At 37.7% G+C, this 25,888-nt stretch overlaps 2 protein-coding genes and 1 pseudogene across 4 annotated transcripts in view; 2 read left to right on the top strand and 1 right to left on the bottom strand.

The window, feature by feature from the left end:
• SPDYA (speedy/RINGO cell cycle regulator family member A) overlaps positions 1-8,704 on the top strand; it is a 29,173-nt gene extending 20,469 nt beyond the window's left edge. The window contains exons 6-7 of the mRNA XM_028099564.2: positions 501-795; positions 8,047-8,704. Of these exons, the coding sequence (XP_027955365.1) occupies positions 501-795; positions 8,047-8,135 (384 nt within the window). The 3' untranslated portion in view covers positions 8,136-8,704. The remainder of the gene's footprint in view (positions 1-500; positions 796-8,046) is intronic.
• Positions 8,015-24,541, bottom strand: TRMT61B (tRNA methyltransferase 61B). Of its 3 annotated transcripts, none has more exons than XM_028099562.2 (7): positions 23,801-24,541; positions 18,350-18,452; positions 14,848-15,038; positions 9,993-10,084; positions 9,332-9,531; positions 8,525-8,602; positions 8,015-8,442 (listed from the first exon to the last, which is right to left on the bottom strand). In XM_028099562.2, the coding sequence occupies exons 1-7, from the start codon at positions 24,512-24,514 to the stop codon at positions 8,399-8,401; spliced, it is 1,422 nt and encodes a 473-aa protein (XP_027955363.1). In that variant the 5' UTR covers positions 24,515-24,541; the 3' UTR covers positions 8,015-8,398. The 3 variants fall into 3 exon arrangements, with proteins under 3 accessions (XP_027955363.1, XP_027955362.1, XP_087882507.1); XM_028099561.2 differs by having other exon boundaries at positions 9,305-9,531; XM_088026381.1 differs by lacking the exons at positions 8,015-8,442; positions 8,525-8,602 and adding an exon at positions 11,073-11,175 and having other exon boundaries at positions 9,442-9,531.
• LOC114205951 (large ribosomal subunit protein eL43 pseudogene) lies at positions 13,168-13,536 on the top strand (annotated as a pseudogene).
• Positions 24,542-25,888: the final 1,347 nt, after the last annotated feature.

Raw genomic sequence — 25,888 nt, forward strand, 5'->3', positions numbered from 1 at the left:
TAAAGGAGACTCTATTATTTTCTCCATATTACTGACAAGGTAACTGAGGAACAGAGAGGTTAAGTAACTTACCCATGTTCTTCACCTTTTCCCTTGACATAAGTGCAAACATGTTAAGATTAGCCTAACATACATAGTTAGAAAACTTAACAATGTTATTTCCAACCAAATATATTCCAAAGTTAAGAATTATGTGTTGTTTTGGACTAACTGTATTATCTATCCCAAACTTACAATATTCAGAACTGAAAAACCTGTAAGGTTGAAATATTTGAAATAACTTAAGTACTTTGTATTGTCTTAAGGATTCAAGCAGTGAATCACTTTATACACACACACACCCTATACTGTCTTATCTGGAGAGGTCTTTTTTTTTTTAACATCAGTAACTTAGGTTTTTAGATCTAGTTTTAGAGATAGGTGTGAGTCATATTTTTGTACTTAATTTTACCAAATTTTAAAATCTTATTAAAATTCTAAAAGAAAGCTTTCCACTGTAGGTTATGGCTATTGCTCCAACCCATTATATATGGCAACGGGAACGCTCTGTGCATCACAGTGGAGCTGTTAGAAACTACAACAGAGATGAAGTTCAACTGCCCAGGGGACCTAGTGCCACACCAGTAGATTGTTCACTCTGTGGTAAAAAAGGAAGATATGTTAGACTGGGATTGTCTTCATCATCTTCATCCAGTGATACAGTAGAGGTGATGGAGAAACATTCTCAGGAATCACACAACTCCTTCTCAATGGACATGGTAGTCGATCCTTCTCAAGCTTATAGCTATTCTCAAGGTATGATTTAGTAATATGTCAGAATTAGATTTATGCAAGTTATTAACAAATCCAAATTATTTATTGACCCGTGGTCAGTGCTTACAGGCAGGGGTACATAATAATTTTATATACTAGAACAATGAGTTAAATTAGTATTGAAAGTTTTCTCCTTTTCAGTTTTTGTCTTGTGTCAGTATCTGTTTTTGGGGTAGCTTATCTAAACTAAAAGATTTTTAGTGTGACTTATGTTAAATTGAAAACCTAATACACCCTGGGTCTCAAGTATTTTTAAAGTATTAAGTATTTGAAGACCCTGAATCATTTTCTTTGAAATGTTTCATTCAATAGAAGTTTCAAAAAGAAAATATATTTGTAATCTTTATCAGTGATTAACTACTGGTTTTCTTCTATACACTTTTTAAAATTGAGATATAATTGATATATAATACTGTATTAATTTTAGGTGTACAACATAATGATTTGATGTATTAGGAAATGATTACCACAGTAAGTCCATCACCACATAGTTTAATTTTTTTTTTGTGATGGGAAGTTACAAGATATACTCTTAGTAACCTTCAAATATGCAATACAGTATTGTGAACTATAGGCACCATGTTGCTCTTTGCATCCAAGATTGATTTGTAACTGGAAGTTTGTATCTTTTGACCACCTTCACCCATTTTGCCCAATGTGCATCCCCACCTCTGGCAAACAACAATCTGTTCTCTGTATCTGTGAGTTCATTTTTTTTGTTTTGTTTTTAGATTCCACGTATAAGTGAGATCACACAGTATTTTTCTTTTTCTGAAGTATTTCACTTAGCATAATGCCCTCAAGGTCATCCATGTTGTCACAGATGGCAGGACTTCCTTATTTTTTACAGCTGAATGATACTCCATTCCAATGATATTATATGGCTGAATGTTAGTCTACACACACACACCCCACATTTTCTTTATCCATTCATCAGCAGATGAACACTTAGGTTGTTCCAGGTTTTGACGATTGCTAAGTGCTACAACGAACAAGAGGGTGCAGATAACTTTTTGAGATACTTATTTTTCCCTTAGGATAGATACCCAGATATGGAATTGCTGGATCATATAGTTCTGTGGTTTTTTTTGAGGAACCTCTATACTGTTTTTCCGTATTGGCTGTAGCAATTTACATTACCACCAACATGTACATGGGTTCCCTTTTCTCTAAATCCTCACCAACACTTGTTATTTCTTATCTTTTTGATAATAGCCATTCTGATAAGCATGAAATATCTCATTGTGGTTTTGATTTGCATTTCCCTGATAATTGGTGCTGTTGAACACCTTTTTGTGTAACTGTTGGCTATTTATGTGTCTTCTTTGAAAAAAATGTCTATTCATTTCCTCTGCCCATTTTTTAATTGGATTTTTTTTCTCGAGTTGTAGTTCCTTATATATTTTGGATATGAACCCCTTATCAGATATATGATTTGTAAATATTTTCTCCCATTCCATAGGTTGCCTTTTCATTTTGCTGATGGTTTTCTTTGCTGTACAGAAGCTTTTTAATTTGATGTAATCCTACTGTTTATTTTTGCTTTGTTACCTTTGCTTTTGGTGTCAAATCCAAAAAACCATTGGCAAGATGAATGTCCTCCCATTTTGTTCTAGTTTTATGGTTTCAGGTCTTACATTCAAGTCTTTAATCTGTCGTGAGTTGACTTTTTGTGCATAGTATAACACAGTGGTCTTCATTTCTTTTGCATGTGACTGTCCAGTTTTTACAATACCATTTATTGAAGAGACTATCTGTTTCCACTTCTTGGTTCTTTTGTCATTAATTAACCATATGTGTGAGTTTATTTCTGGGCTCTCTATACTGTTCCATTTCTCTATGGGTCAGTTTTATGCAAATACCATCCTGTTTTGATCACTATAGTTCTGTAACACTATATACTTTTCTATCTTCTATTTTTAAAAAATTAGAAGTATACTATATCTAGGCCCGCTTTCTTTCACTTTATCATAAAGCATTTCCCCATGTCATTAGTCTTAGGAAACCTGATTTTTAATCATGACATGGTATGAGTATCCTAATTTATTTGCACATTTCATTTTTGTTGGAATTTAAATGACTTTGAACAGTGGTACCTTAATTAGAAAATAAAAAAATCATATGAACTTGAAATATTTAGTCAATCACACCATAATTCTCATTCAAATTATATTTATAAAGGTTATCACTCTACTAGCAGTGATCCTTTTTACTTCTTATAAAGCCCTTCTTCCAGATTTTCACCCATGTAAGATATAGGACTGACAGATTTCTTATGGTTCTTCTTAAATTCTATAATGAGACCTGTATTTCAGAATATCACATATTTATTTTTGCTGTATCCTTATGAGATTAACAGTGGCTACTGAAGTTTTATTAAAAGAGAAACTAAACTCTTAAGACTCTTTAGGGTAGGAACCACATCTCAGTCATTGTTCCATTCCCTGGCCTTAGTAATCACTAAACAAATTTGACTGACAGTTTAGTCTCTTCCCTTGCAACACCTCCAAGCATAATTTTTATTGGTTCACTTTTATCTGAAGGTAAGTAGGATCTACCATAGGCTAAATTATAAAATAAAAATTGCCTTTTAGCATCCTTGCCCTCTATCCCAGCAATTTTTACCTGCACTCTTTGATTCTTGTAAGATTTACTAGATGTTTAAAATGTTCCAGGCAATATGTTAAACATTTTACATTGATAATCTCACTTACTGTTCACAGCCAACCCTACGATAAATACTATTATCTCTACTTTGCAGATAAGGAGACTGAGGCTTAGAGAGGTTAAATCATTTGCCCAAAGTGGCGGAGCAACATTTGAACCCAGGTCTGTCTGACTCTAGACTACAGCCTGAATTCCTAACTATTACGCTCTACTGCCCACCTTGATGAAACCCTACCTTCGGTGGTGAAAATAAGCTGCCACAGAAGTCTTTTGGTAGACCACTAAGGACTGAGGAGGTGGTGAAAGTATTAAGAACCAAGTTCCTGATGAAAGATTGTATGGAGTGAATTGGGAGACAATTCTAGCCACAATTTGAACAGATATTTATAGAAAGCAGAACACAAGTAGTTATGGTTTACTCAGACTGGAGCCTGTAGATATCAAGAGTAGTAACACTGTATTTTAGGCTTTGATATCTCAACAGGACAGCACAGGGCACCCAGGGAGGAAGGGGCTCTGCCAGTCAGTTTGCTTTGAAAAAACGAGCATGACTTTGAGGGACTGTGGATGAGACGTGGAGCACTTGACTTACGGGAGTTGTAAATGGAACTGTGCTTTCATCCCATCCCTGGTTTAGGATATACACAGATCCCGTACAGGAAGGAACAAGTATTTATTCATTCCTCTTTTATTCAGAGTATTAAATGTAAAACCTTTTGTTTCAGAATGACACAGGGTAGACAAAATAGAGAAAAACAACTGATCATACATACACTTGACCAGTAAACATATACATTCATTTTCCTTCGGTAGGCTTAATTGGAAGTGAGCTTATTGGGGGTGTGGGGACATTTAAGGGTAACACAATATTATCAGGAGCAGTGGTCAGTCTCTTACTGCCTCAGCAGCTGCTGATTGCCAGTAGTGACCTCTGCTAGCAAAATTTTCTTCCTTCAGTCCACATAAGGTGGTCGGAATCACCTAATGGCTTATGGTTGCAGAAAACTCAATTCATCATTCTACAAGAGACACAAAGAGCTGATACTGTACTCCAGACTTCTGTGCTAAAATAAAGCAGTAAATGCTTATCAATGCTTCTATCTTCAGACACAAGCAACTCCTTGCTTTTCAGGTAAAAACCTGTTTTTCTACCTTTAAAAATTTCTTCTCAAAACATGTTCAGAAAACAAGTTTTACATAAACATGCTTATGACATTCATTAGGAACAAAACAGTTGTTATTTTGACAAGGTTGGGAGATAAATGAGGCCTTTTTTTAAAAAAGATTTTATTTATTTATTTGACAGAGAGTGAGAGAGCACAAGCAGGGGGAACTGCAGAGAGAGAAGGGAGAAGCAGGCTTCCCGCTGAGTAGGGAGCCCTATGCGGGGCTCGATCCCAAGACCCTGGGATCACGACCCAAGCCAAAGGCAGATGCTTAACTGACTAAGCCACCCAGGCGCCCCTAAATAAGGCATTCTTTACGAACTTATGTACCTCACAATCACCAATCTTGTACCAGGCATATTACAAAGATAGTCTCATTTAACGCTGACCACCCTCCTCAAGAAATCTTTAAGTGGCATCATGACGTACATTTTAGTGACAAACTCAGAAAAGTCACAGTTGCAAGGTAAAACAACAGCAACAACAAAAACAGCAAGATAGGACCCAGTTCTATCTGAATATATGGCCTATTTTTATACTAAATGACACTTTCTCTTTACCTTATGCTGTTTTAAGCCTTATGACACCTAAATTAATCTGAAACATGAATATGCAGAGGACGCCTCAGATTTCAGAGTGAAGCCAAAGGAAAAAAGCAATATACCAAAGCTTATTCCTGGATCACATAGGCAGGCATGGAACACTGCAACTGTTATATAATCTAAAACCAAATAATTTTTCCTCAAAAAAAAAAAAAAATCCCTTTCTGAACTTATTTCAGTCACTACAACTGTTCTAGTCATGCAGATTTAAAATCCTAATACTTAAGGCATAATGAGGGCTTATAAATTAATGATGTAATAGGGCAATGCTAATTATATGATCAACATTTAGGAACACAAAGATCCCAGAATTAATTTTGTAGGGCGAGAGACCTGTTGAAGACTTTTTAGAGGAAGTAATATATGAGCTGAGCATTGACTAAGTCCTGCTTTGCCTAGCAAAGGAAGGGAGAGGGCTGCTGGTAAACATAAAACTTTGGAAATACATAGCTTCGTTCTCTCTATATCCAATGAATCATCTGGTTATTCCTGCACAATATTTTTTACATCTGCCCCTTTTCCTCACCTCATAGTTGTAGATTACTACCAATCAACTCATAAGGTATACTATGTGTCCTAATTTCTAATTCACTTGTTTTTTCCTTCCTTTAAATACTCATAGACACTGCTTACAGACTAACTTTTAAAAAATACCTCCTTTTACATGACTGTAGAATCTTCAGGCGTCCCCACTGCCTCTGAAGTACGGAGTTCAAACTCCAATTCTCCCACAGTCCGTAAGCTATATTCCCAACTTTCTCCCTAGAACCAAGTCAACAGATAAAACAACGTGGTCAAGTATAGGCTTATAGCCATCAGCACACTTTTACTGACCATTTACTGAGTGGAAAAGGTAGGACCTCTAGAAGGTACTAGGAGGACAGTTGAGTCAGTCACAAATCTGGAGGAGTCTACAGTATGGTAGATGAAAGCCAGATGTGCATTTAGGAAGCTAATTTTAGAAGATTGCATGTGTCCCATAAGCAAGACTGTAAACATGCTTAATGTTCTAGTGGAGACATGGAGAAAGGGCTTAAGCTGAACTTTAACCATATAAATAAATGCTTATTTGCTTATGTAGTTTGGTTTTCAATTTAGCTTAATATTAGAATGGACACTGTTAAAGAAGTCTTGTTCAATTCAACATCTATTGAGCACAGTGTACTTTCTGAACAGAAACTAATTATTCTACATGAAATAGTAGAATGGGGCTACTGGGGGTGGCTCAGTAGGTTAAGTGTCTGACTTGATCTCAGCTCAGGTCTTGATCTCATGGTCATGAGTTCAGGCTTCACGTTGGGTCCCATGCCCAGCATGGAGCCTACTTTAAGAAAAAAAAAAAAAAGAAATAGGAGTAGAAGGTACAACTTCTCTTTGCTCTTAAGCCAGCCCCTTCTCCAAGTAGTACAATTAGAGCTTGCATTCAAAACAATCCATGAAGGACAGAATTTTATTACTGGTTAAATAGAAGGGCAGAAGAAAGGGAAGTATTTTTTTTTTTTATTAGAGAGAGAGAGAGAGCACAAGCAGGGGAAGCATGAGAGGGAGAAGCAGACTCCCCACTGAACAAGGAGCCCGATGTGGGGCTCAATCCCAGGACCCTGGGATCACGACCTGAGCCAAAGGCAGACACTTCACTTACTGAGCCACGCAGGCGCCCCAAAAGGAAGTATTTCTTGACAGAACTTAAAATGTACTTCAGAGCTTCTAGATATCTGGTAATGTTATGAAAACTATAAAGCCATTATTACTGTATGAGTGTTCAGATAGTTACCATTTAGAAATATGACACCAGAAGACTACTCTGCTTATGATTCAATCAGTTCCTAAAATGCAACCAGAGTGATTTTTTTTCAAAACACAGATCTAAACATGTTGCCCGTCACTTCACTAAATCCTTCAGTGAGACCCTATTCTTCTTAGCATGGACAAACTCCTTAAGAGATATACAAGATCCTGCCATGGCCTGACCCCTACCTATTTTTCCAGTCTCTTTCACTCAACCCCAGCATCGCTGCCCTTTTTGTTCTCATTTTCCCTGCTATAATTAACTTGTACTTACCATTCGGGTCTCAGCTCAATTGTCACTTGCACAGGTAATTACTTAAACCAGAGCAAAATCCCTATTATAGTATTCTGTACTTCTTTGTGGAGCATTTATAACAATTTTAATTTTATATTTGTGTGATTATTTAATATCTAGACTTTTTTTAGACTATAGTCTAAAAAAGCAGAGATTTTATGTTAAAATTTTTCACATAATGAAAAATATGTAAAATGTTATTTAGAGTATATGTATTTTTTTAAATAGCTCTAGCCTAAGGGATAAACCCAGGAATAGCAGCATTTATCTTCCCAGGCACTACCCTTTAAAACCTATAAAACATCTACATTTAAACAATAACCTAACCACTCTTTTTGTTTATCTGTAAAATATGGATAACCTTAAAAGATGAGCTACACATAATAAATGAAAAAACTTTATAAAGTTCTTAAAACAATGTAGGGCACCTGGTAAATGCTAAATAACTGATGCCTATGAATAATAAACCCCTAACTAATTCTGATGTTCTTTCAAATGAGTTAAAATGATTCTGAGAAGGATAAAAGAGACTTAAGAATTGTTACATCTTTTGTTATAATTTTTAAGATGGTTATATCGTTATCAGTTTTCTTCCTATTATTTACTATAACCCAGATTTCTTTACTTTTTAAGATAGATACAAGCCATTAAAATATGTATGTAAAATACACAGATACATAAAATTTATCTTAAAATGCATATTTTATTTTGGTAGCCAATGACCATCAATCAAAGAAAGAAAAGAAAACTAATTTTATGAAGAAAGACAAATCTATGGAGTGGTTTACAGGAAGTGAAGAATGAGATGGCTCAACTAAACCAACCTGGAATCATTAACTACAAAATGTCAAACTAACTACAAGACAAGTGTCAAATGGGACATTTAAACAGTTCTGAAATGTTACACATCTTCCTTTAGCTTTTGTTATTTTTCAAAATTGTATGTAAAAGTTATACGATTCATAGTAATAGCTAACAATTCCAACCTATGAAAGTAGTGATTCACAATATAAAGTTCTATTTTGATACTTTTCCATCTTCAAATCAGTTGCTGTCATCTGAGGTACTCAGTTATGTGGTGGTTTAAACTTCCTCAGCTTGACGAGAAAAGCTAATTTAAGGAGACAAAAAAGTAAGGTCATTACAAAATTAGAAGAAAACAACATTTAATATGGCCTGAAAACATCACTCACCTGTATGACCAGTTTGCCAGTGTATAGGTCTAGCAATATAGGGAAATGATCCATATGGAAAATCAGAATGTGACTCTTCTGTTGTAGAACAAAATATGTATTATAAGCTATATAAAATATTTTATAATTTGTTCATAAAACTGTTAAAATACAAATTACTGCCCCTTTAAGTTTTTTCTCTCAAACCTTTTTTTTTTTTTCCCAGCATTTGTTTTGGAGCTGCTCTGCTAGTTATCTTACAGAAAAAATTTGTCAAGGATTAAATGATAAACTTATATATGGTTTTATAACCAAATGGATAAGCCTATATATCATCCATCAATGGATATTTGAAAACTTGTTCATGGCCTAAATAATGACCATAATGGTCATACAGCAAGGATCGAAATTTAGCTCTTTGAGGAATTCCAGTAGCATCTTGGAAGTTGCTTTTTGGAATATTAGCTATTTGCATATCAGGTCCTATTGAATTCTTTCCCTTCAGTAATAATCACTGACCTAAATTAAAAACATCCTTTAATATATTTAAAGTATTCCATAAGCCAACCTCCTTGATACAAAAATATCAATTCTTCAAAGGTATCAGAGTTTTACGTAAAAGGCAAGAAAAGTCATTTTTCTGTCCTTTAGAGATTTTAACAGAATAAATACCACATTTCAATTTCTCTAGGGAAAAAGAACAAATCCCTCAGAAGTAGTTTTATAATCATTGGTCAGTACACTCAGGAACCTATCCTCCATTTATTATTACAAACATGATGAAATAAAATCGAACCTCACCATGGTCATCCTCTTGAAACATCTCACCTTCAATTCTAATTTTCTTTTGAGAATGTAATTGTAAATCTGTGTTGATTTTAGGTTCCATTTTTTGAGCTAAAGTTCCATTTTTCTGTTTTGCAAGGCAAACCAACCAATCTCTGACAATGACTTCACTTATCTTTTCACATGAGAGAGCAAGTTCACAGATGCGAATTCCATCCAAAAGTTCAATAACCTGTGTGATACTTTTAGAAAAGTGAAAAAAAGTACTTTAAATTTCTATTACAATAATAACTTGATACTTATTTTAAGTTCACTATACTTCTTAACCCAAATTTAAATGCTATAGTTAAACCAAGGGGGAAATATAAACATGCAAGTTAGATCACATAACATGCAATTTCATAGACTACTAAGTAAAAAAAATATATATATACAGAGACTATGATTTAACATTATTGTTCACATTACACTTTTAAAACTTTTCTTCTAAACTGTAAGAAGTATGCATCTTATTTTACCATTCAGGTAAAGGGTGATTTAAACAGCAATATAAATTAATTGGGACATACGTCATTTTGTAACAGTTTTACAAGATGACATATATACCTAATTCGGTTACAAAAACGAACATTGTAGTCAACTACTTGAGACAAAACAAAAGTGTGTTTAAAATCACATTACAAAGAATAGCCACATTACTCACTTCGCTAGATATACAGCACACACACCACCCTGTTTAAGATTTGGATATAAAACAGGCAAAGCAACTTGAGGATTCAACATGTCCAAAGCTACCTGTCAGGGGGAAAGCAAATCAGACTGAGTTTTGTTTAAACAAAGCACAGGTGTTCTTTCTTACTGCGGTAAAATGATACACTTTTGAAAAGCAATTACCCAGTTAAAGTCTTCATTTTTTTAAACTCTAATACTATTAGCTGTCATTTTGCTGTTCTCAAAAAAGCATTATTATACAGTGTGTCACAGTACTTGACTACGTGAAACTCATAATGGCATGTCTTGCACTTGGCAATATCAATAATACAGGAATCTTTCTTCAGCTATATCTCATATACACATATCTATACAAATGCATACGTATCTATACAAGTTTTAATACTTTAGTTCAGCTTTGGCAACAAATTCACATGATCTCAAGTATGTATTTCTATGTTCAAAAGGAAAGTTATGAGTATTAATTTTAGAGATTCTAAAATGCAAGAATCCTGACCCTTAGTTCTTTATTCTTCATCCATTTGCACAATACAGGACTGTACTCATAAAAGATGTCAAATGAATACAATGAGTAAATGAAATTTAAAAAACAAATTCATTTACAACAAAAACAAATACGGGCAAAATAGAAAAAGTGGCTTTTATTGATGAAGAACTCTGGAAAGCTAAGAGTAGTTGGCACATCAACATGTTTACTAAATTAGAAATTATTCCATTATTTATGTGTTTTTTTAAATAGTATTAATGGGTCATCATTAATTCATTCACCAAATATTTATTGAGCACCTTCCATGTGCCAAGCATTTTGCTAAGTAGAAAGGATATATAACAGGAGCTTATATTCTATTTTGTTTCAAGGGACCATATATTCTAATAAAGGGACAGACATTAAACAAAAATCCAATAAATATGTAAGTCAGAGGAGGATAAGTGACATGATGAACTTCAGAATTATAAAACAGAATATAAGGGGCAGAGAGTAATGGAAAGGAAGGCTATTTTATACGTAGGCTGGTCAGTGGAGAGACCTGAAGAAAATGATTAAGCTTACCCTGTGGAAATTTAGGGTGGAAGTGTGCTCCAGATGGACAGACAGCAAGTACAAATGCTCTGAGACTGTAGGACACTTGGTGAGTGTGAGAAGGCCACTGTTGCTGCAGTGGAGACAAAAGGGGAAAAACGCTAAGAGACGAACTGTGAGTGTACAATTCAGGGGCACAAGTACATTCTGACTTATTCATTCAATCTACACATAGAAAAGACTGGGAGAAGGCAAGGAGGGATGACGGTGACTTGCAATAGTCAATAGCACTAGATATGATAACAAGTGGTATCTATTTTGGAAAAGATAGAGTCAGAATTAGGATTGGTTGTAGGATAGGAGAGTAAGAGGAGTCAGGATGAATCCAGTGTTTTTAGCCTATGCCACTGAAAGAACAGAGACGTCATTTTCTAGTAAGGAAAATGGTGAAGACTATGGGAAGGGCACGCTTGGCAGAAATAATCAAGAATTCAGGTTTGGACAGGAGTTTAAAATGCCTATTCGATTTCAAGGAAAGATCTCAATGACTGAATCAAAGGGTCAACATGATAAACATAAATGGGCTTCTTCGGCTGTAGTTTGTCTAATGTTATTGACAGGGACCAAAAATCAGATAACCAAGAAACTTGCCAATCCTCTTGAATACTCTATTTTCAATTAACATTTCCATTCATCCAGTCACTCAAACTGGAAACTTGCTGAGAGTCATCATTTTCTTTACCTTGAATTCTCTTTTGAGAATCTGTGGGGTTTAGTTGTTTCCGTTTGGATTAAAATTATCCAGCCCCACAAACCTATTAAGTATTTCTCAAATTCATCCTGCGGCTAATGCCTTAGATCAGGACCTTATTGTATCTCACTGTAACATTACAATAGCTCTCTACACAGACTCACAGCCTTATTCTTCCACCAGAATGACTCTAAAATGGAAGAGTATACTTATCTTGATGAGTACTGAGTAATATATGGAATTGCTGAATCACTATATTGTACACCTGAAATGAATCGCTGTATGTTAACTATACTGGAATTAAAAAAAAAAAAAAAATGAATTACTTTAAAATAGGAATCTGGACATTCTCCTCCCCACTTAGGAACTCAGCAGTAGTTCCCATTATCTGTAAGAAAATGTCTCTATGCCCTAGCTTAATATACATACAAGTGTTCTTCATTATCTAGCCCCTTAAGACTGCATTTGCAGCTTCATCTCATGATACCCAATTCTACAGCCACGGTGTTCAATGCTTCTGAGTCTTTCCAGTAATTGTTTATTTGTCTATCTTCTAGACTGAAAGCTCCTTTAAATGTATAATTCACTTTTGTCTTAGCATAGTACATGGCACATGGCAGGTCTTTAATAAATCCTTGTTGAATCAAGAAACAGTGGTTCAATAATTCAGAAAATGATGATAATCCCCCAGTTAATGAATAAGATACATTCCATGAAAGAGGTGACCTTTGAGCTAAACTTTGAGGGGAAAATAGAATTTAAACAGGTAGAGAAAAGGAAAGAAATAATAATGATGAAAGTCTTAGCTAATATTTCTTTAATGCTTACTATACACCAGGTACTGTTCTATGCACTTTATATGAAGTATCTTATTTAATCCTCAACAACTCTATGAAATATGAACTATTATTATCACTCCTGTTCAGTACGTGAGAGAACTGAGGCACAGAAAGATTAAGTAACTTATCCAAGGTCATCTTGGCTATTATGGGAGCGCAAGAGTGAACCAGGCTGAATGGACGCCAAAACTTAGTTTCCTCTTCCCCTCTCACTTTCTTTCCTCAGGTAATCACTGTCCTGAAGTTGGTAATGTTCCCAAATAATTTATACTTTTACAACATATGTATATAGCTATAAACAGTACATGGTACTGTTTTATGTAGTTTTAAAGTTTACCTATGTGTGGCCATTCCATACATATTCTTTTATAATGATTCTCTTCACTAAGCACCGTCTTTTGAGATTTACTGATGTACATATAGTACATTTATTTCACTATGTTAAATAATACTATTTTTAGTAGTCCATTGTATCCATTCATCTTCTGATGGTTAGGCTTTTTAAAATTTGTTAAAAATATTTTATTAGCTCTCTGGGCTCGGACCTAGTTTGCGGCGACATGGCTAAACGCACCAAGAAGGTCAGAATCGTGGGTAAATACGGGACCTGTTATGGTGCCTCCCTCAGGGAAATGGTGAAGAAGATTGAAATAAGCCAGCACGCCAAGTACACTTGCTCCTTCTGTGGCAAAACAAAGATGAAAAGACGAGCTGTGGGGATCTGGCATTGTGGCTCCTGCATGAAAACCGTCGCTGGTGGCGCTTGGACCTACAACACCACTTCTGCTGTCACAGTAAAGTCCGCTATCAGAAGACTGAAGGAGTTGAAAGACCAGCAGAAGCTTCACCATTTGAAACATTACTAGCCTATAATAAATGGGTTAATTTGTGTAACAAAATTAAAAAAAAATTTTTTATTAAACATTTTTTTCTCCTTTTGTTCTCTGTCTTTGTAGTTTAACACCTTATTTGTTCAATTTACCATCATTTTGGATGGCAGGAGTATGGCTCCTCCTCCTATATTTTCTCATACTGGCAATCATCTGACACTATTACTCAAGAGAGTCCATCGAATAAATCTAGTAGGGAATATTCTTTCTTCTAGATCAGGGATGGTTCAACAGGTTTCTACAAAGCTTCAGTGATATCATTAAAGTCTTTTGTTGTTTCATGATCATCAAGCAAACTTCTGATGACCAATTAACGTTCTAGGTATCTGTAACATTCTTATGGATGGCCTATGTAGAGAAACTCCTTTTTTCTGGCCCTTACTGAGCTGTAATATGCAAGCCAAACAAGGATGAGGAAAAAGAACTGTGGTCTTTGTGTCCAGGAATCTGAGTCACCAAAACCACAGACTTTATTAACATTAGAGATAGGAACCAGTCCTGATAAAAAATCTCTTTGAACTTCATTTTTCAACTAGTTTTCCTCAGAAAATGATAAAATAATCCAACTTTCCAACAGCCAATTAAAAAAAGCAAAGATGACCTAGACCTCAGTCTGTAGTGCCAAGCTATGAAATGATAATGGAATCATCAAGGATTAAGCAACTTACACTAGAATTCTGAAACTCTGAAGCCAACTAATACCTCCATGTCCCACATCTCTACCATCACTGGTCACAGCCTAAAATATCCCCTCATCATGTATCCTTTTATCTTCATACTACTGTTTCTTCTCCCTAACTCAACCTCTCACTGTTCCTCCTCCTCACATATCCATCCACTCCACTTTCTGGAGGTATGCTCATAATAAATGCCCCCAAACTCAGTATCTTTAATGAACACTCATTAAAGATATGTTAACTGTCTCATGTTAACTGTCCAAAGATGCCTCTTGCCTGTTCCCCGACAGATGGGGGCCATTCCCCCAAATCTCACAACGTGAGGTCAGGCACTGGGATCAATATGTTCCCAAAGCTGCTCCTCAATTATTATTCCTTTATCCTAGAAATGCTGAGGTTCACGATGCTCAACTACTCCTCTTACTATCTGGTCATTACCCCACATTTATTAACAGCTTTGGCACCTGATTCAGTATGTCTCTCTGCTCTAAATCCTACCATGATATTAAAGGAAAATATTCCTCCTACTCCTACAAACAGAAATGGGGCAAATAATGAAGAGCCTTTTCCATACAAAAGAAGTGTGATCCTTGTTTTCTATGTAGTCAGTATTAGATAAAATCATAGGACCTACTTTAGAAAACTTACCGCATCAAATGTTAAAGTTTTTATGTCTTCAGTTGCTCCTAAAATATCCTTATGAATAAAAATCACATTGTCTGGCCACTCTTCTACATGACTCATCTTCCATGAATCACACCACTTTTTGTAATTCTTCTTAGCCAATTCATGGTGGTCTTTTCGTATTTCAAAACTTATGACTCGTCCTTGTGATCCAACTTAATTAAAAAAAAAAAAAGAACTTATGATATTTCATTGTATTCTATCATTTCATAAAAGAATATAAAGAATTACTCTGCAAAGGTATTACACTGATGTGAAAAAATAATTCAAATTGTTCAGGGTTAGAAAACTCTCTATCCCATCCCAGATCCTTAATCAATTTTCCTCTCCAGAGGCAACCATATTACCAGTTATTTACCCTTCACAAGATAGCTGGTGCCAACTGTCTTTCCCTGTTTTTAACACACATTAAAACGTACAGGTATTATATACGCTGTTCTATACTTTCCTTCTACTTACCAATGTTATTTCAGTGATTAATAATCTACTATATCCCTTTTAAGAGTTATTATGTTCCATTGTATGGTTATGCCATAGTTTATTTAAATCGTCATCTACTGATGAACATTTAGCTTTTTTCTAGTCTTACGCTATAACAAACAATATTGCAATGAAAATTGTTGCCTAAACCTTTGTATCCATGAAAAGACGGTCCTCAAAATGAAATTACTAGCTCAAGAGGTATGTGAATTTTTTATTTTGAAAATTATTACCAAATTATCCTCCAAAAAATAATACCAATTTACACTCTACCCACGATGTAGTAGAGTGCCTATTTCTCCATACTTTCTCCAACAAAGAGTTTTCAAATTTTTATCTGTGTCAATCTAAAAACTGAATACAGGGGCACCTGGGTGGCTCAGTTGGTTGAGTGTCTGCCTTTGGCTCGGGTCATGATCCTGGGGTCCTGAGATCGCGTCCCACATGGGGCTCCCTGCTCAGCAGGGAGACTGCTTCTCCCTCTCTCTCTCCCTCTGTGCTCTCTCTCTCTCAAATAAATAAATAAAATCTTTAAAAAAAATAAAAACTGAATATAGTTTATCACTGTAGTTGTAATTTACATTTCTTTTGTTATGGATGAAGTTAGGCATTTCATATATTTAAAAGATATTTGTATTTTTGTGTGTGTCTGAAGAACTTTTAAACTGTTTAGCATAGTAATAGTGCAGTTTCTGCAGAAGACTATTTGCATTTTAATTAAAGGCAATTAATTTTCCACCCACCTCTGTTTGAGGTGATTTGGTATCATTTGGGAGTTGTCCTAGATCAGTAAGTCTATAGTTTACTAATGAAAAGTTTAAATTCTAGGATGTCTTTTGAAATATAACTCCAGCTGCAGTTCATCATGTTCTCAAGGGACAGAATTTAATGTTAACATTAGCATAAGCTAAACAATTGGAAAATTACGGAAGAAAAATCCATCACAAACGTAAATAGCAATAATTTCTTGATCACGTATAGTTTGGGATTATTCATGCCATGACATGCCTCTGATACTATAGATATTAGAAATATGGGCACTCCTCTCTCACAAATTTTTATAAATTCACTCTGTCAAATGGACTTAGGATTTAGTTACTAACTGCGAAGAAATGACTGCCTTTAACTATGTACAGAAAAGAATCAAAAAAAGATTTGAGGAGGCCAGAATGAATTTCCTGACCTGGCATAAACTGGATTATGTTTGTATGTGATGGCATTAGGTGAAAGAACAAAGGGTTTAAGTTTAATTCAGTATATTTTTATCTGTTTCTTTATAAAATCTACCCACATACACCTATGACAGCTCTAACAAAGTTTATTATTGAAAAAAGAATACACTAATAAAGAACATGAAAAGAGTGCAATTACTGTTCAGCAGTCTCTCATTAACTGAGGAAGGACAACTGCACAAGCAGCCAGAACAGCCAAAGCAACCCTGACACTCTGAGGAATTAAACAGTCAACAGGAGCACTAATCAATTAAAATAACAGTAACCAGAAATCAAGTGATGGGAACATGAACAGATATTTATGTTTACTGTATACCTCTTGATTTTTTTTTAAAAAGATTTTATTTATTTATTCATGAGAGAAGCAGAGGGAGAAGCACGCTCCCAAGGAGCAGGGAGCCTGATGCGGGACTCGATCCCAGGACCCTGGGATCATGACCTGAGCCGAAGGCAGAGGCTTAACCATCTGAGCCACCCAGGCACCCTACCTCTTGATTTTTGATCAGGTGCTACCCTGAAGCAATACTTTACCAACTGATAATTTTTAGAGACTTTGCAGCTGACCACCCTCTACATTCTATATTCTCTCATACTGAATATTCATCTGGAATTGTTATTAACAAAAAACATGTACACATATGAACCAAAAGACAAATACGAGAATGTTCAGAGCAGCACTATTCATAATATTCAACTCAAATGCCCAGTGACAGAATGGATAAGCTGTAATTTGTTTATAAAATGGAGTTATTATATAGCCACTAAAATGAAAGAACTACTGCCACATGCAATGGCTGACTCTCACAAACAGAATGTTGCAAGGAACCACATTCAAGAGTGCATACTGTATGATTACTTTTATACAAGGTTCAAAACAGGCAAAACTAATCAATGATGATAAAAGGCAGAATAGTGGTTACCTTTAGGGACAATCAATTATGACTAAGAGGAAACATGAGCAAGTTTCTGTGATGCAGCAACATTCCCTGTCTTGGTCTGAGTGATAACTACTTGAGTATGGTCACTGTATTAAAAATTCTTTGAGGGGGGCACCTGGGTGGCTCAGTCAAGCGTCTGCCTTCAGCTCAGGTCACGGTCCCAGAGTCCTGGGATCGAGCCCCGCATCAGGCTCCCAGCTCGGTGGGAAGCCTGCTTCTCCCTCTCCCACTCCCCCTGCTTGTGTTCCCTCTCTCGCTGTGTCCCTCTCTGTCAAATAAATAAATAAAATCTTTAATAAATAAATAAATAAAAATTCTTTAAGGGTCTACACACTTATTATCTGTGCACTATAGTTATGTTATGTTCCAATAAAAAGTTTAGTTTAAAAGAAAGGAAGAAGCCTTAAAACACATGGAGGGTGCAAGAGAAAGCACAGAAAATGGAGAGAGGGCTAGAGGGAGAACGACTAGAATAAATGTACAAGGTGGAAAAAAATAGTTGCTTGCATTTGATTTCATCACAAAGTTATGTGAATATTTTTTCTTTTTTTTTTTTTAAGATTTTATTTATTTATTCATGAGACACACAGAGAGAGAGAGAGGCTCCCCACAGAGCAGGGAGCCCAATGCGGGACTCGATCCCAGAACCCTGGGATCATGACCTGAGCCAAAGGCAGCCACTTAACAGACTGAGCCACCCAGGCGCCCTGTGAATATTTTCTAAGACATCTTTATCCACTTAACTTTCTGTTATTATGAAAGATTGAATGTTTTCTTTGCCCATCTAAATTCAGCTCATTTCTCCCAATCTCTTACCTGCTTTGGATAAAAATAAGCTCATTCCACCAGAGCCTGAGCCAGCTTCCAAAACAGTATCACCTGGGTGGATATCCATCATCAACAGTATCATACTCATATCCTATGATTGAAACATAGTATGGGTGACTCAGTGACCAATAAATATGTACTAAGCACAGACTCTTATCAAACACTATGTTGGACTTGGAAAGAAAGGAGTGAAAAGAGAGTATTAAAATCTGGCCCGGCCTACCAAGAGTTGATATTTTACTTGATGAAATGAGAGTCAAGAATCACCTAGCAAATAAAGCAACACTTCAACATAATACCAAAATTATAGACAATAAAAGCAATAGGAGTTCAGAGAACAGAGATATCAGAAGAAGGCCCTAGCTTAAAGACACAGAGAGTTTAAGGAAACAATCACAAAGTAGAAACAGTATTAAAGAAAAGAGAGGTAGAATAAACACAGTTTGCTCATCTCAGAAGAAGAGAAAAGGAGAGAACTAAATGCCAGGCTAAAGCACTTGAACTTGACCTGGTCAGTAACAGGGGCATGTCACCAAGGTAATATAAATGGCATTTTATGAAGATTAATCTGACAGGGAAATGCAGAATATACTAGAGAAAAATTAGAAGCAGTAAGACCAGTTAGGAAGTATTACATAATCTCTGCATGAAACAAAATGAACTTCTCATTTAGCATTAGGACACCAGTAATAGATAGGACCTATTTCACAAATGCTATAATTGAATCGTTAACAGGAATATCATGGATGATAGTAATAAGGGCTATTTATTTAAACTTTACCATGGGCCAGGCTTTTTAAGCATGCAAATTGCTTTCATAATCTTATTAATCAGGATAATAATATGAGAAAAGTATCATCAACCCTATTACAAAGACGTATCAAAGATATTAAGTAATTTCCCCAAAGTCACACAGCCAGGAATTAAGTGGGCAAGTCAGGAGCAGAACGGATGTTGAACTCACAAAGACCACGCTGTTGATCATTACACTATACCACATGTTATATAGAAAAATTTAAACATTAGCATTTATTTCAACACTCCCCCATCCGAACCTTCAAAGTTGCTAATAAATAAGCAGCACATCTGGTAAGTTTTTACTAGCTTTTCCTTCTGTGGAAAAAGCTGCTGTGAAAATTCTTAAAGAGGAGGTTTCTAGGATCCTGTTGAGTAAAAAAAAATTGTATATTAAATATATGTTTGGTTGCATAAGAAAATGTTTAACAGGTACAGTTGTCTAATTAAAAGCCAAAATGTATTTTCTAAAATGCAGGGCTAAGACTTGGACCAAATGATATACAGACACGTAATTTTTAAGATGTATTAGTCCAAAAGTTTCATTCACAAATGCTGAGTCTTTCAGACATACATATCTCCTCCCACATGCCAGGCACCCACAAAAGTGGGAGCAGTTTAAGTAGTCATATCAATGGAATGTCCTGCAGAAGGCAGTTCTATTTTTCTTGGATCATTTATATAAGATAAAGAACCCTACTATTATGAAATAAAAAACTTGAGCACACTTTAGCTTTTGTTTCCTGCTATTCAGGTTACATGATATCAATGGGATGAGTTTTCTTTTTTTTTTTTTTTTTTTAAGATTTTATTTATTTATTCATGAGAGACAGAGAGAGAGAGGCAGAGGGAGAAGCAGGCTCCCAAGGAGCAGGGAGCCTGATGCAGGACTTGATCCCAGGACCCTGGGATCCTGACCTGAGCCGAAGGCAGACGCTTAAGCATCTGAGCCACCCAGGCGTCCTGGGATGAGTTTTCTAGACTGGATTTCACTACATACATCCCAGCAATTTCAGTTCGAAACTTGGGTGGGACATTTGCATTTATTCATTTCCCTGCCTCTTCCCAAAGGGATTTAAAGCTATTGGGAGAGTCCTTCAAAGTTATAAACTATCATTCTTCTATTGAGTTTTCTGCACATTTTAGAACTTCAGGTAACAACAACCCTTTCAAACTTCCATTTTTTTTCTCAACATGAATTCCAATCTCCCAATTAATTCAGTAATACAAATCTAATCCTCAGCCTCAAGTTTTATTTTTTTTAAAGATTTTATTTATTTATTTATTGACAGAGAAAGAGACAGCGAGAGAGGGAACCCAAGCAGGGGGAGTGGGAGAGGGAAAAGCAGGCTTCCCGCTGAGCGGGGAGCCCGATGTGGGGCTCGATCCCAGGACCCTGGGACCATGACCTGAGCCGAAGGCAGTCGCTTAACCGACTGAGCCACCCAGGCACCCCAGCCTAAAGTTTTAATGAGTAGGTTGCACGTTAGGGTTCATTAAGTTGCAAAAATTTCTACTCCCCCAGTTGTTCTTCTGTAAGTGCTACAATCATGCATGTCAGCAGAAAAGTTTAATTTAAAAATTTGGAGAGTGGGGGGCGCCTGGGTGGCTCAGTCGTTAGGCGTCTGCCTTCGGCTCAGGTCATGATCCCGGAGTCCTGGGATCGAGTCCCACATCGGGCTCCCTGCTCAGCGGGAAGCCTGCTTCTCCCTCTCCTGCTCCCCTGCTTGTGTTCCTGCTCTCGCTGTCTCTCTCTCTGTCAAATAAATAAATAAAATCTTAAAAAAAAAAAAATTTGGAGAGTGGGGGCGCCTGGGTGGCTCTGTCAGTTAAGCGTCTGACTCTTGATTTTTGGCCCAGGTCATGATCTCAGGTTCATGAGATCAAGGTCATGTCAGGCTCCACACTCAGCACAGAGTCTGCTTGAGATTCTCTCCCTCTCCCTCCACCTTCCCCACATGCATGCGCACGCTCTCTCTCTCTCAAATAGAATAAATAAACATCTTTTAAAATATAAAAAATAAAATAAAATTTGGGGAGTGTTTCCATTTATATTTCTACTCCAAACCTAAAAGTGCTTAATACTGACCAATGTGAAATTTTGACATTTCAGAAGTCTCTCTCAGGAAGTTTATTTAAAATTACTCCCACAAAAAAAATGAAATTACTCCCACAGACCTACTTTTACTATTAAGGCAAAACTATATAATTCTAACACGGAGACCAGCTTTCAACACAATTAAGGTACTTTCTTAAAAAGCATTTCAAAGTTATACAGGTTGAAGTCAAATTTCCTGCAGCCACCACTTGGGAAATAAAAAGAGAAGTCAATACCTAGCATATCCAGTATTTAAATTCCTCGTTAGGATAGAGGGGCACCTGGGGTGGCTGTCGGTTAAGCATCTGCCTTCAGCTCAGGTCAAGCCCCGCCTCAGGCTCCCTGCTTCTCCCTCTCCTTCCCACTTGTGCTCTCTCATATAAATAAATAAAATCTTTTAAATAAATAAATAAGTAAATACCTCCTTAGGGTGGAGCACCGTGACTTTGATCTGTTACAACTGGAAAGGCAGAAAGTGCACTAAAGATTAATCTTTCTAACTGTATAAAATACAACTATTCTCTCAGTTTTGTCTAATGGGGAGGAAAAAAGATGCGGGGAAGCAAGATGAAATTACAAAAGTCTTTTTTTGGTAGCTAGATTGGAACAGTCAAAAGAGGTAAGACAGAGTAAGAAAAAGACAAAGTTTCCGTCAAGAGCTTATGATACCCCACTTGCCTAAAGCCTCCTAAACGGTTTTCTTTGTCCCTTGGTAGACTTTTAAAACATAAATTGGATTCCTACTTAGAACATTCCAATGGTAACCAATGTACATGGAATAACCACATCTCATACCACTTTCTCCCTTACCTAACTCACTCAAGCCATAATAGCATCTCCGCACTACTCTTCCCTTTGCAAGAATACTGGGCTCCTAGATCTCTGCATGGCTGGCTTTTCCTTATACTAGGTTTCTTATCAAACGTACCTCTTTTGAGACCTTCCTTAACCATCTGACATAAAGTATTCTCCTCCCCCAGGTCACCCCAGCATGTCATTGTTAATCTATTTGTCTTCATGGCACTTAGCACTGCCTGAAATTATCTTATCCTTTTATTTACTTGTGTGTTCTCTGTCACTTCCTCTAGGATGTAACGTCTAGGTTGAGAGCAAGAACTGGGGCTCACCACCACCTATAACAGTGCCTATAATAGTGCCCTGAATATAGAAGATAGGCAATTATTTGCTGAATAAATGACGAAGGACTCCTCATCTGGGGATAGGAGGAGTTGTTACAAAGGAACATTCTACTCAAGGACTGTGACTATGATTAAGAACTGAAATAAACAGGGGCGCCTGGGTGGCTCAGTCCTTAAGTGTCTGCCTTCGGCTCAGGTCATGATCCCAGGGTCCTGGGATCGAGCCCTGCATGGGGCTCCCTGCTCAGCAGGAAGCCTGCCTCTCCCTCTCCCACTCCCCCTGCTTGTGTTCCCTCTCTCACTGTCTCTCTCTGTCAAATAAATAAATAAAATCTTAAAAAAAAAAAGAACTGAAATAAACCACTAGCAGTGGATGATTAGTATAAAGTTGTAACAAGAAACTAAGCAGTTAATTTATTATAAAGAATATTTCTCCTGGGACACCTGGGTGGCTCAGTTGGTTAAGCGACTGCCTTCGGCTCAGGTCATGATCCTGGAGTCCTGGGATCAAGTCCAACATCGGGCTCCCTGCCTGGTGTGGAGTCTGCTTCTCCCTCTGACCCTCTCCTCTCTCACTCTCTCTCTCTCTCTCTCATTCTCTCTCAAATAAAAATCTTTAGGGAAAAAAAAAGAATATTTCTCCTATGCTTAGTGTTAGCTGTTTTAATACAAAACACTATTTTTTCCCTAAAGAGAAAAGCAGAGTAACATATCATTGATAAAACATATCCCTAGTGGGGCGCCTGGGTAGCTCAGTTGGTTAAGTGACTGCCTTCGGCTCGGGTCATGATCCTGGAGTCCTAGGATCGAGTCCCGCATCGAGTCCCGCATCGAGTCCCGCATCGAGTCCCGCATCGAGTCCCGCATCGGGCTCCCTGCTCGGCAGGGAGTCTGCTTCTCCCTCTGACCCTCCTCCCTCTCGTGCTCTCTATCTCTCATTCTCTCTCATTCTCACTCTCTTAAATAAACAAATAAAATCTTTAAAAAAAAAAACATATCCCTAGTAACATGCTTTATTTAATTAAATGATGATTAAAATATCTCCATTATGGTACCAAAAGAGTTGAACATTCTCGAGTCCTGAACTTGCAAACTTAAGGGTTATGGGGAACAAATATAAGTACTTATTATGTGCCTGATTAGTTCACATAACTCTATATAGTAGGTCAATATTCTTTTCACTTTACAGATGAATCAACACTCCCAAATTGAAATGTAAAGGTGGCTGTTTCCTAAAACTCGCAATCATAAAATATGTTAAAGTCACATCCGTTATTTTTTGTTTTGTTTTTTAAGTCTGAGAACATAAAAACTTTAAACGTTCTGAGATGTGCTTTAAGTTCATGAATCAGGGCTGTAGTTCTGCTCCTTCTGTAACCAATACGCACCCAACTCCCACTGCATTACCTTAGGATACGTTATGGCAGGCCCTCTTTTCATCAGTAATACATAGTCTTCCAATGCCGGCCTCCTCAGCATGAGGTGCTTACCAGAAGAACTCCTCAGTATCTGGCCCGGAAACTTTCCCACGATCTCGCTGAACCGGACAGTACCCCAGCTACTATTTAAGTGTCCGGCGTTACTCAACCTAAATAATTTTTTAAATTGTGTTTCTCTCTTCCCAGTCTCAGCTAAGATCAGCTCCCCAACGCGAAAGGGCCCCTCCCTGGAAGCTGGCCAGGAAGAGGAGCCAGGAAGCTCTTCTACCTCGGCCACAGACTGGGCCAAGGAGGGAGGCAAGGGACCCCCGGATCCCTGGTGGGCGGGACCGGGCTGGCCCTGGTCTCCGCTCGAGTCCTCGCGCTCTCGAGAGGGTGACTCCTCTTCTGGCGTCGGCAGTCTGAGGACTTCCAGTGACGAAAGACATCCGATCCCAGTGCCTCGGACGCGCAGAGGGAGAGATGGAGGCGACTCTGTGCTGGGAGCTTTGCTCCGTGACGCTTCGCGCCGTCCCTCTCCGTCTCGTGCGTCTCTAGGCGAGGATTCGCAACACAGTGACCGGGCTGTCTCCAAGGGCTCTCGCCCAAGGCCCCGCAGGAACGAAGAAGTTCCGAGCCCTAGCCACCTCCTGAGGCGCCGCAGCCGTAGGAGGACCAGACCTCGCCGCTGGGCTGACAGCATGGTGTCCGGCGCAGGCGCCGTCGCACACAAGTGACGTAGAGCCGGGAGAGACCCTCTCGCTGCCGCACTGAAGAGTCAGCCTAGGGTATCTGCAGTTCTTTCGCAGGAAGAGCTCCGCAACTGCGCATGCGTCCAGAGGGCGGAGTAGTCTGAATCAGGGGCGCAAGGGCTACGGGGTGTCGCTGAGTAACTGTCCCAGGAGCGCGTCACACTCCCGGACAGGGGCACATTTTGCTCTTTGGAATGTTGGCAGAGTAAACAATTGGCCGCTGACAAATCTTCACCAGCCTCACCCCCCCGGGGACAGGAGGCTTAAGAGAGACAAAGCCTGTCAAAGTGCTGTGTAAACTGAAGTCACGTACCAGGGTCAGCTCAATGGTCATCAGGAACACGAACGTCACGTGGCCACCCCCAATATGTATGAGTTAAAGAGCCCAGAGATGCGTTTGGCGCCGTTTGTATGGGCCACCCGCTGACCCGCGTTCCTTTCCAACTGACTGCGAAGTTCTTCCCCCGCCAGCCCTATCAAGTCCCTTCGACTGGGCTCTGACTGCCTGTGTTCTTATTTAGCAGAATTGTTTCTAATAATTAAAATATAGCAGCCAATTATTTTACTACCCCTAAAACTAAATAGAATCATCTTTAAGGGGGAAAGGCCACTGCTAAAACAGGGTTGTAGGGCAGAGGGGTGTTGCAGGCTGAATTTAATCCCGTCAAAATTCATGCATTGGAGTCCCAAACCCCAGTATCTCAGAATGTGACTGTTTTGGAGAATAGGGTTAAAGAGGTAATTAAGTTAAAATGAAGTCATTAATGTGGGACCTAATTGACTGTGAGTGGTGTCCTTATAAGAAAAGGAGATAGAACACAGGCACACAGGGAAGACCGGCTAAAGACAGGCACCAGGTGTCTTATCCAAAAGCCAAGGAGAGAGGCCTCAGAAAAAACCAAATCCGCGGACAACTTGATGTTGGACTTATATGCTCCAGAACTGTGAGAAAATAAATTTGTTGTGTAAGAAAGAAAAAAAAAAGCATTATCTATATTTTCTGATTCTTTTTTTTATTGGATCTCTTTAAAAATCATTTATTCGAGGGGTGTGTGGGTGTCTCAGGAGGTGAAGCATCTGACTCTTGACTTTGGCTTAGGTTGTGATCTCAGGGTCTTGGGATTGACGCCCTTGTCAATCTCCCTCTGCTCCTCCCCCTGCTATCTCTCTCTTTATAAAATAAATAAATACAATATTTTTTTTAAAAAATCATTTTTTCCAGGATTTGGAACCACACCCCAAAAGAATTAAAAATAAATTTATTTAATCCTAAAACAAAACAAAACCAGAAAAAGGTTATCTTTGGAGTCCAAAGTCTAATTTGA

Source organism: Eumetopias jubatus, unplaced genomic scaffold (assembly GCF_037043125.1).
Source record: "Eumetopias jubatus isolate StellerSeaLion01/CBP00866 unplaced genomic scaffold, mEumJub1_p1.0 scaffold_9, whole genome shotgun sequence".
Classification (NCBI taxonomy): domain Eukaryota; kingdom Metazoa; phylum Chordata; class Mammalia; order Carnivora; family Otariidae; genus Eumetopias; species Eumetopias jubatus.

Coding starts and splice junctions, on each gene's coding strand:
- TRMT61B (XM_028099561.2), bottom strand. CDS start 24,514: ATGCTGTCAGCCCAGCGGCGAGGTCTGGTCCTCCTACGGCTGCGGCGC. Junction 15,039..18,349: donor CTTATTTTTATCCAAAGCAG/GTAAGAGATTGG, acceptor TTTTTAATTAAG/TTGGATCACAAGGACGAGTC. Junction 8,603..9,304: donor GTTTCAAGAGGATGACCATG/GTGAGGTTCGAT, acceptor GTTCTACAACAG/AAGAGTCACATTCTGATTTT.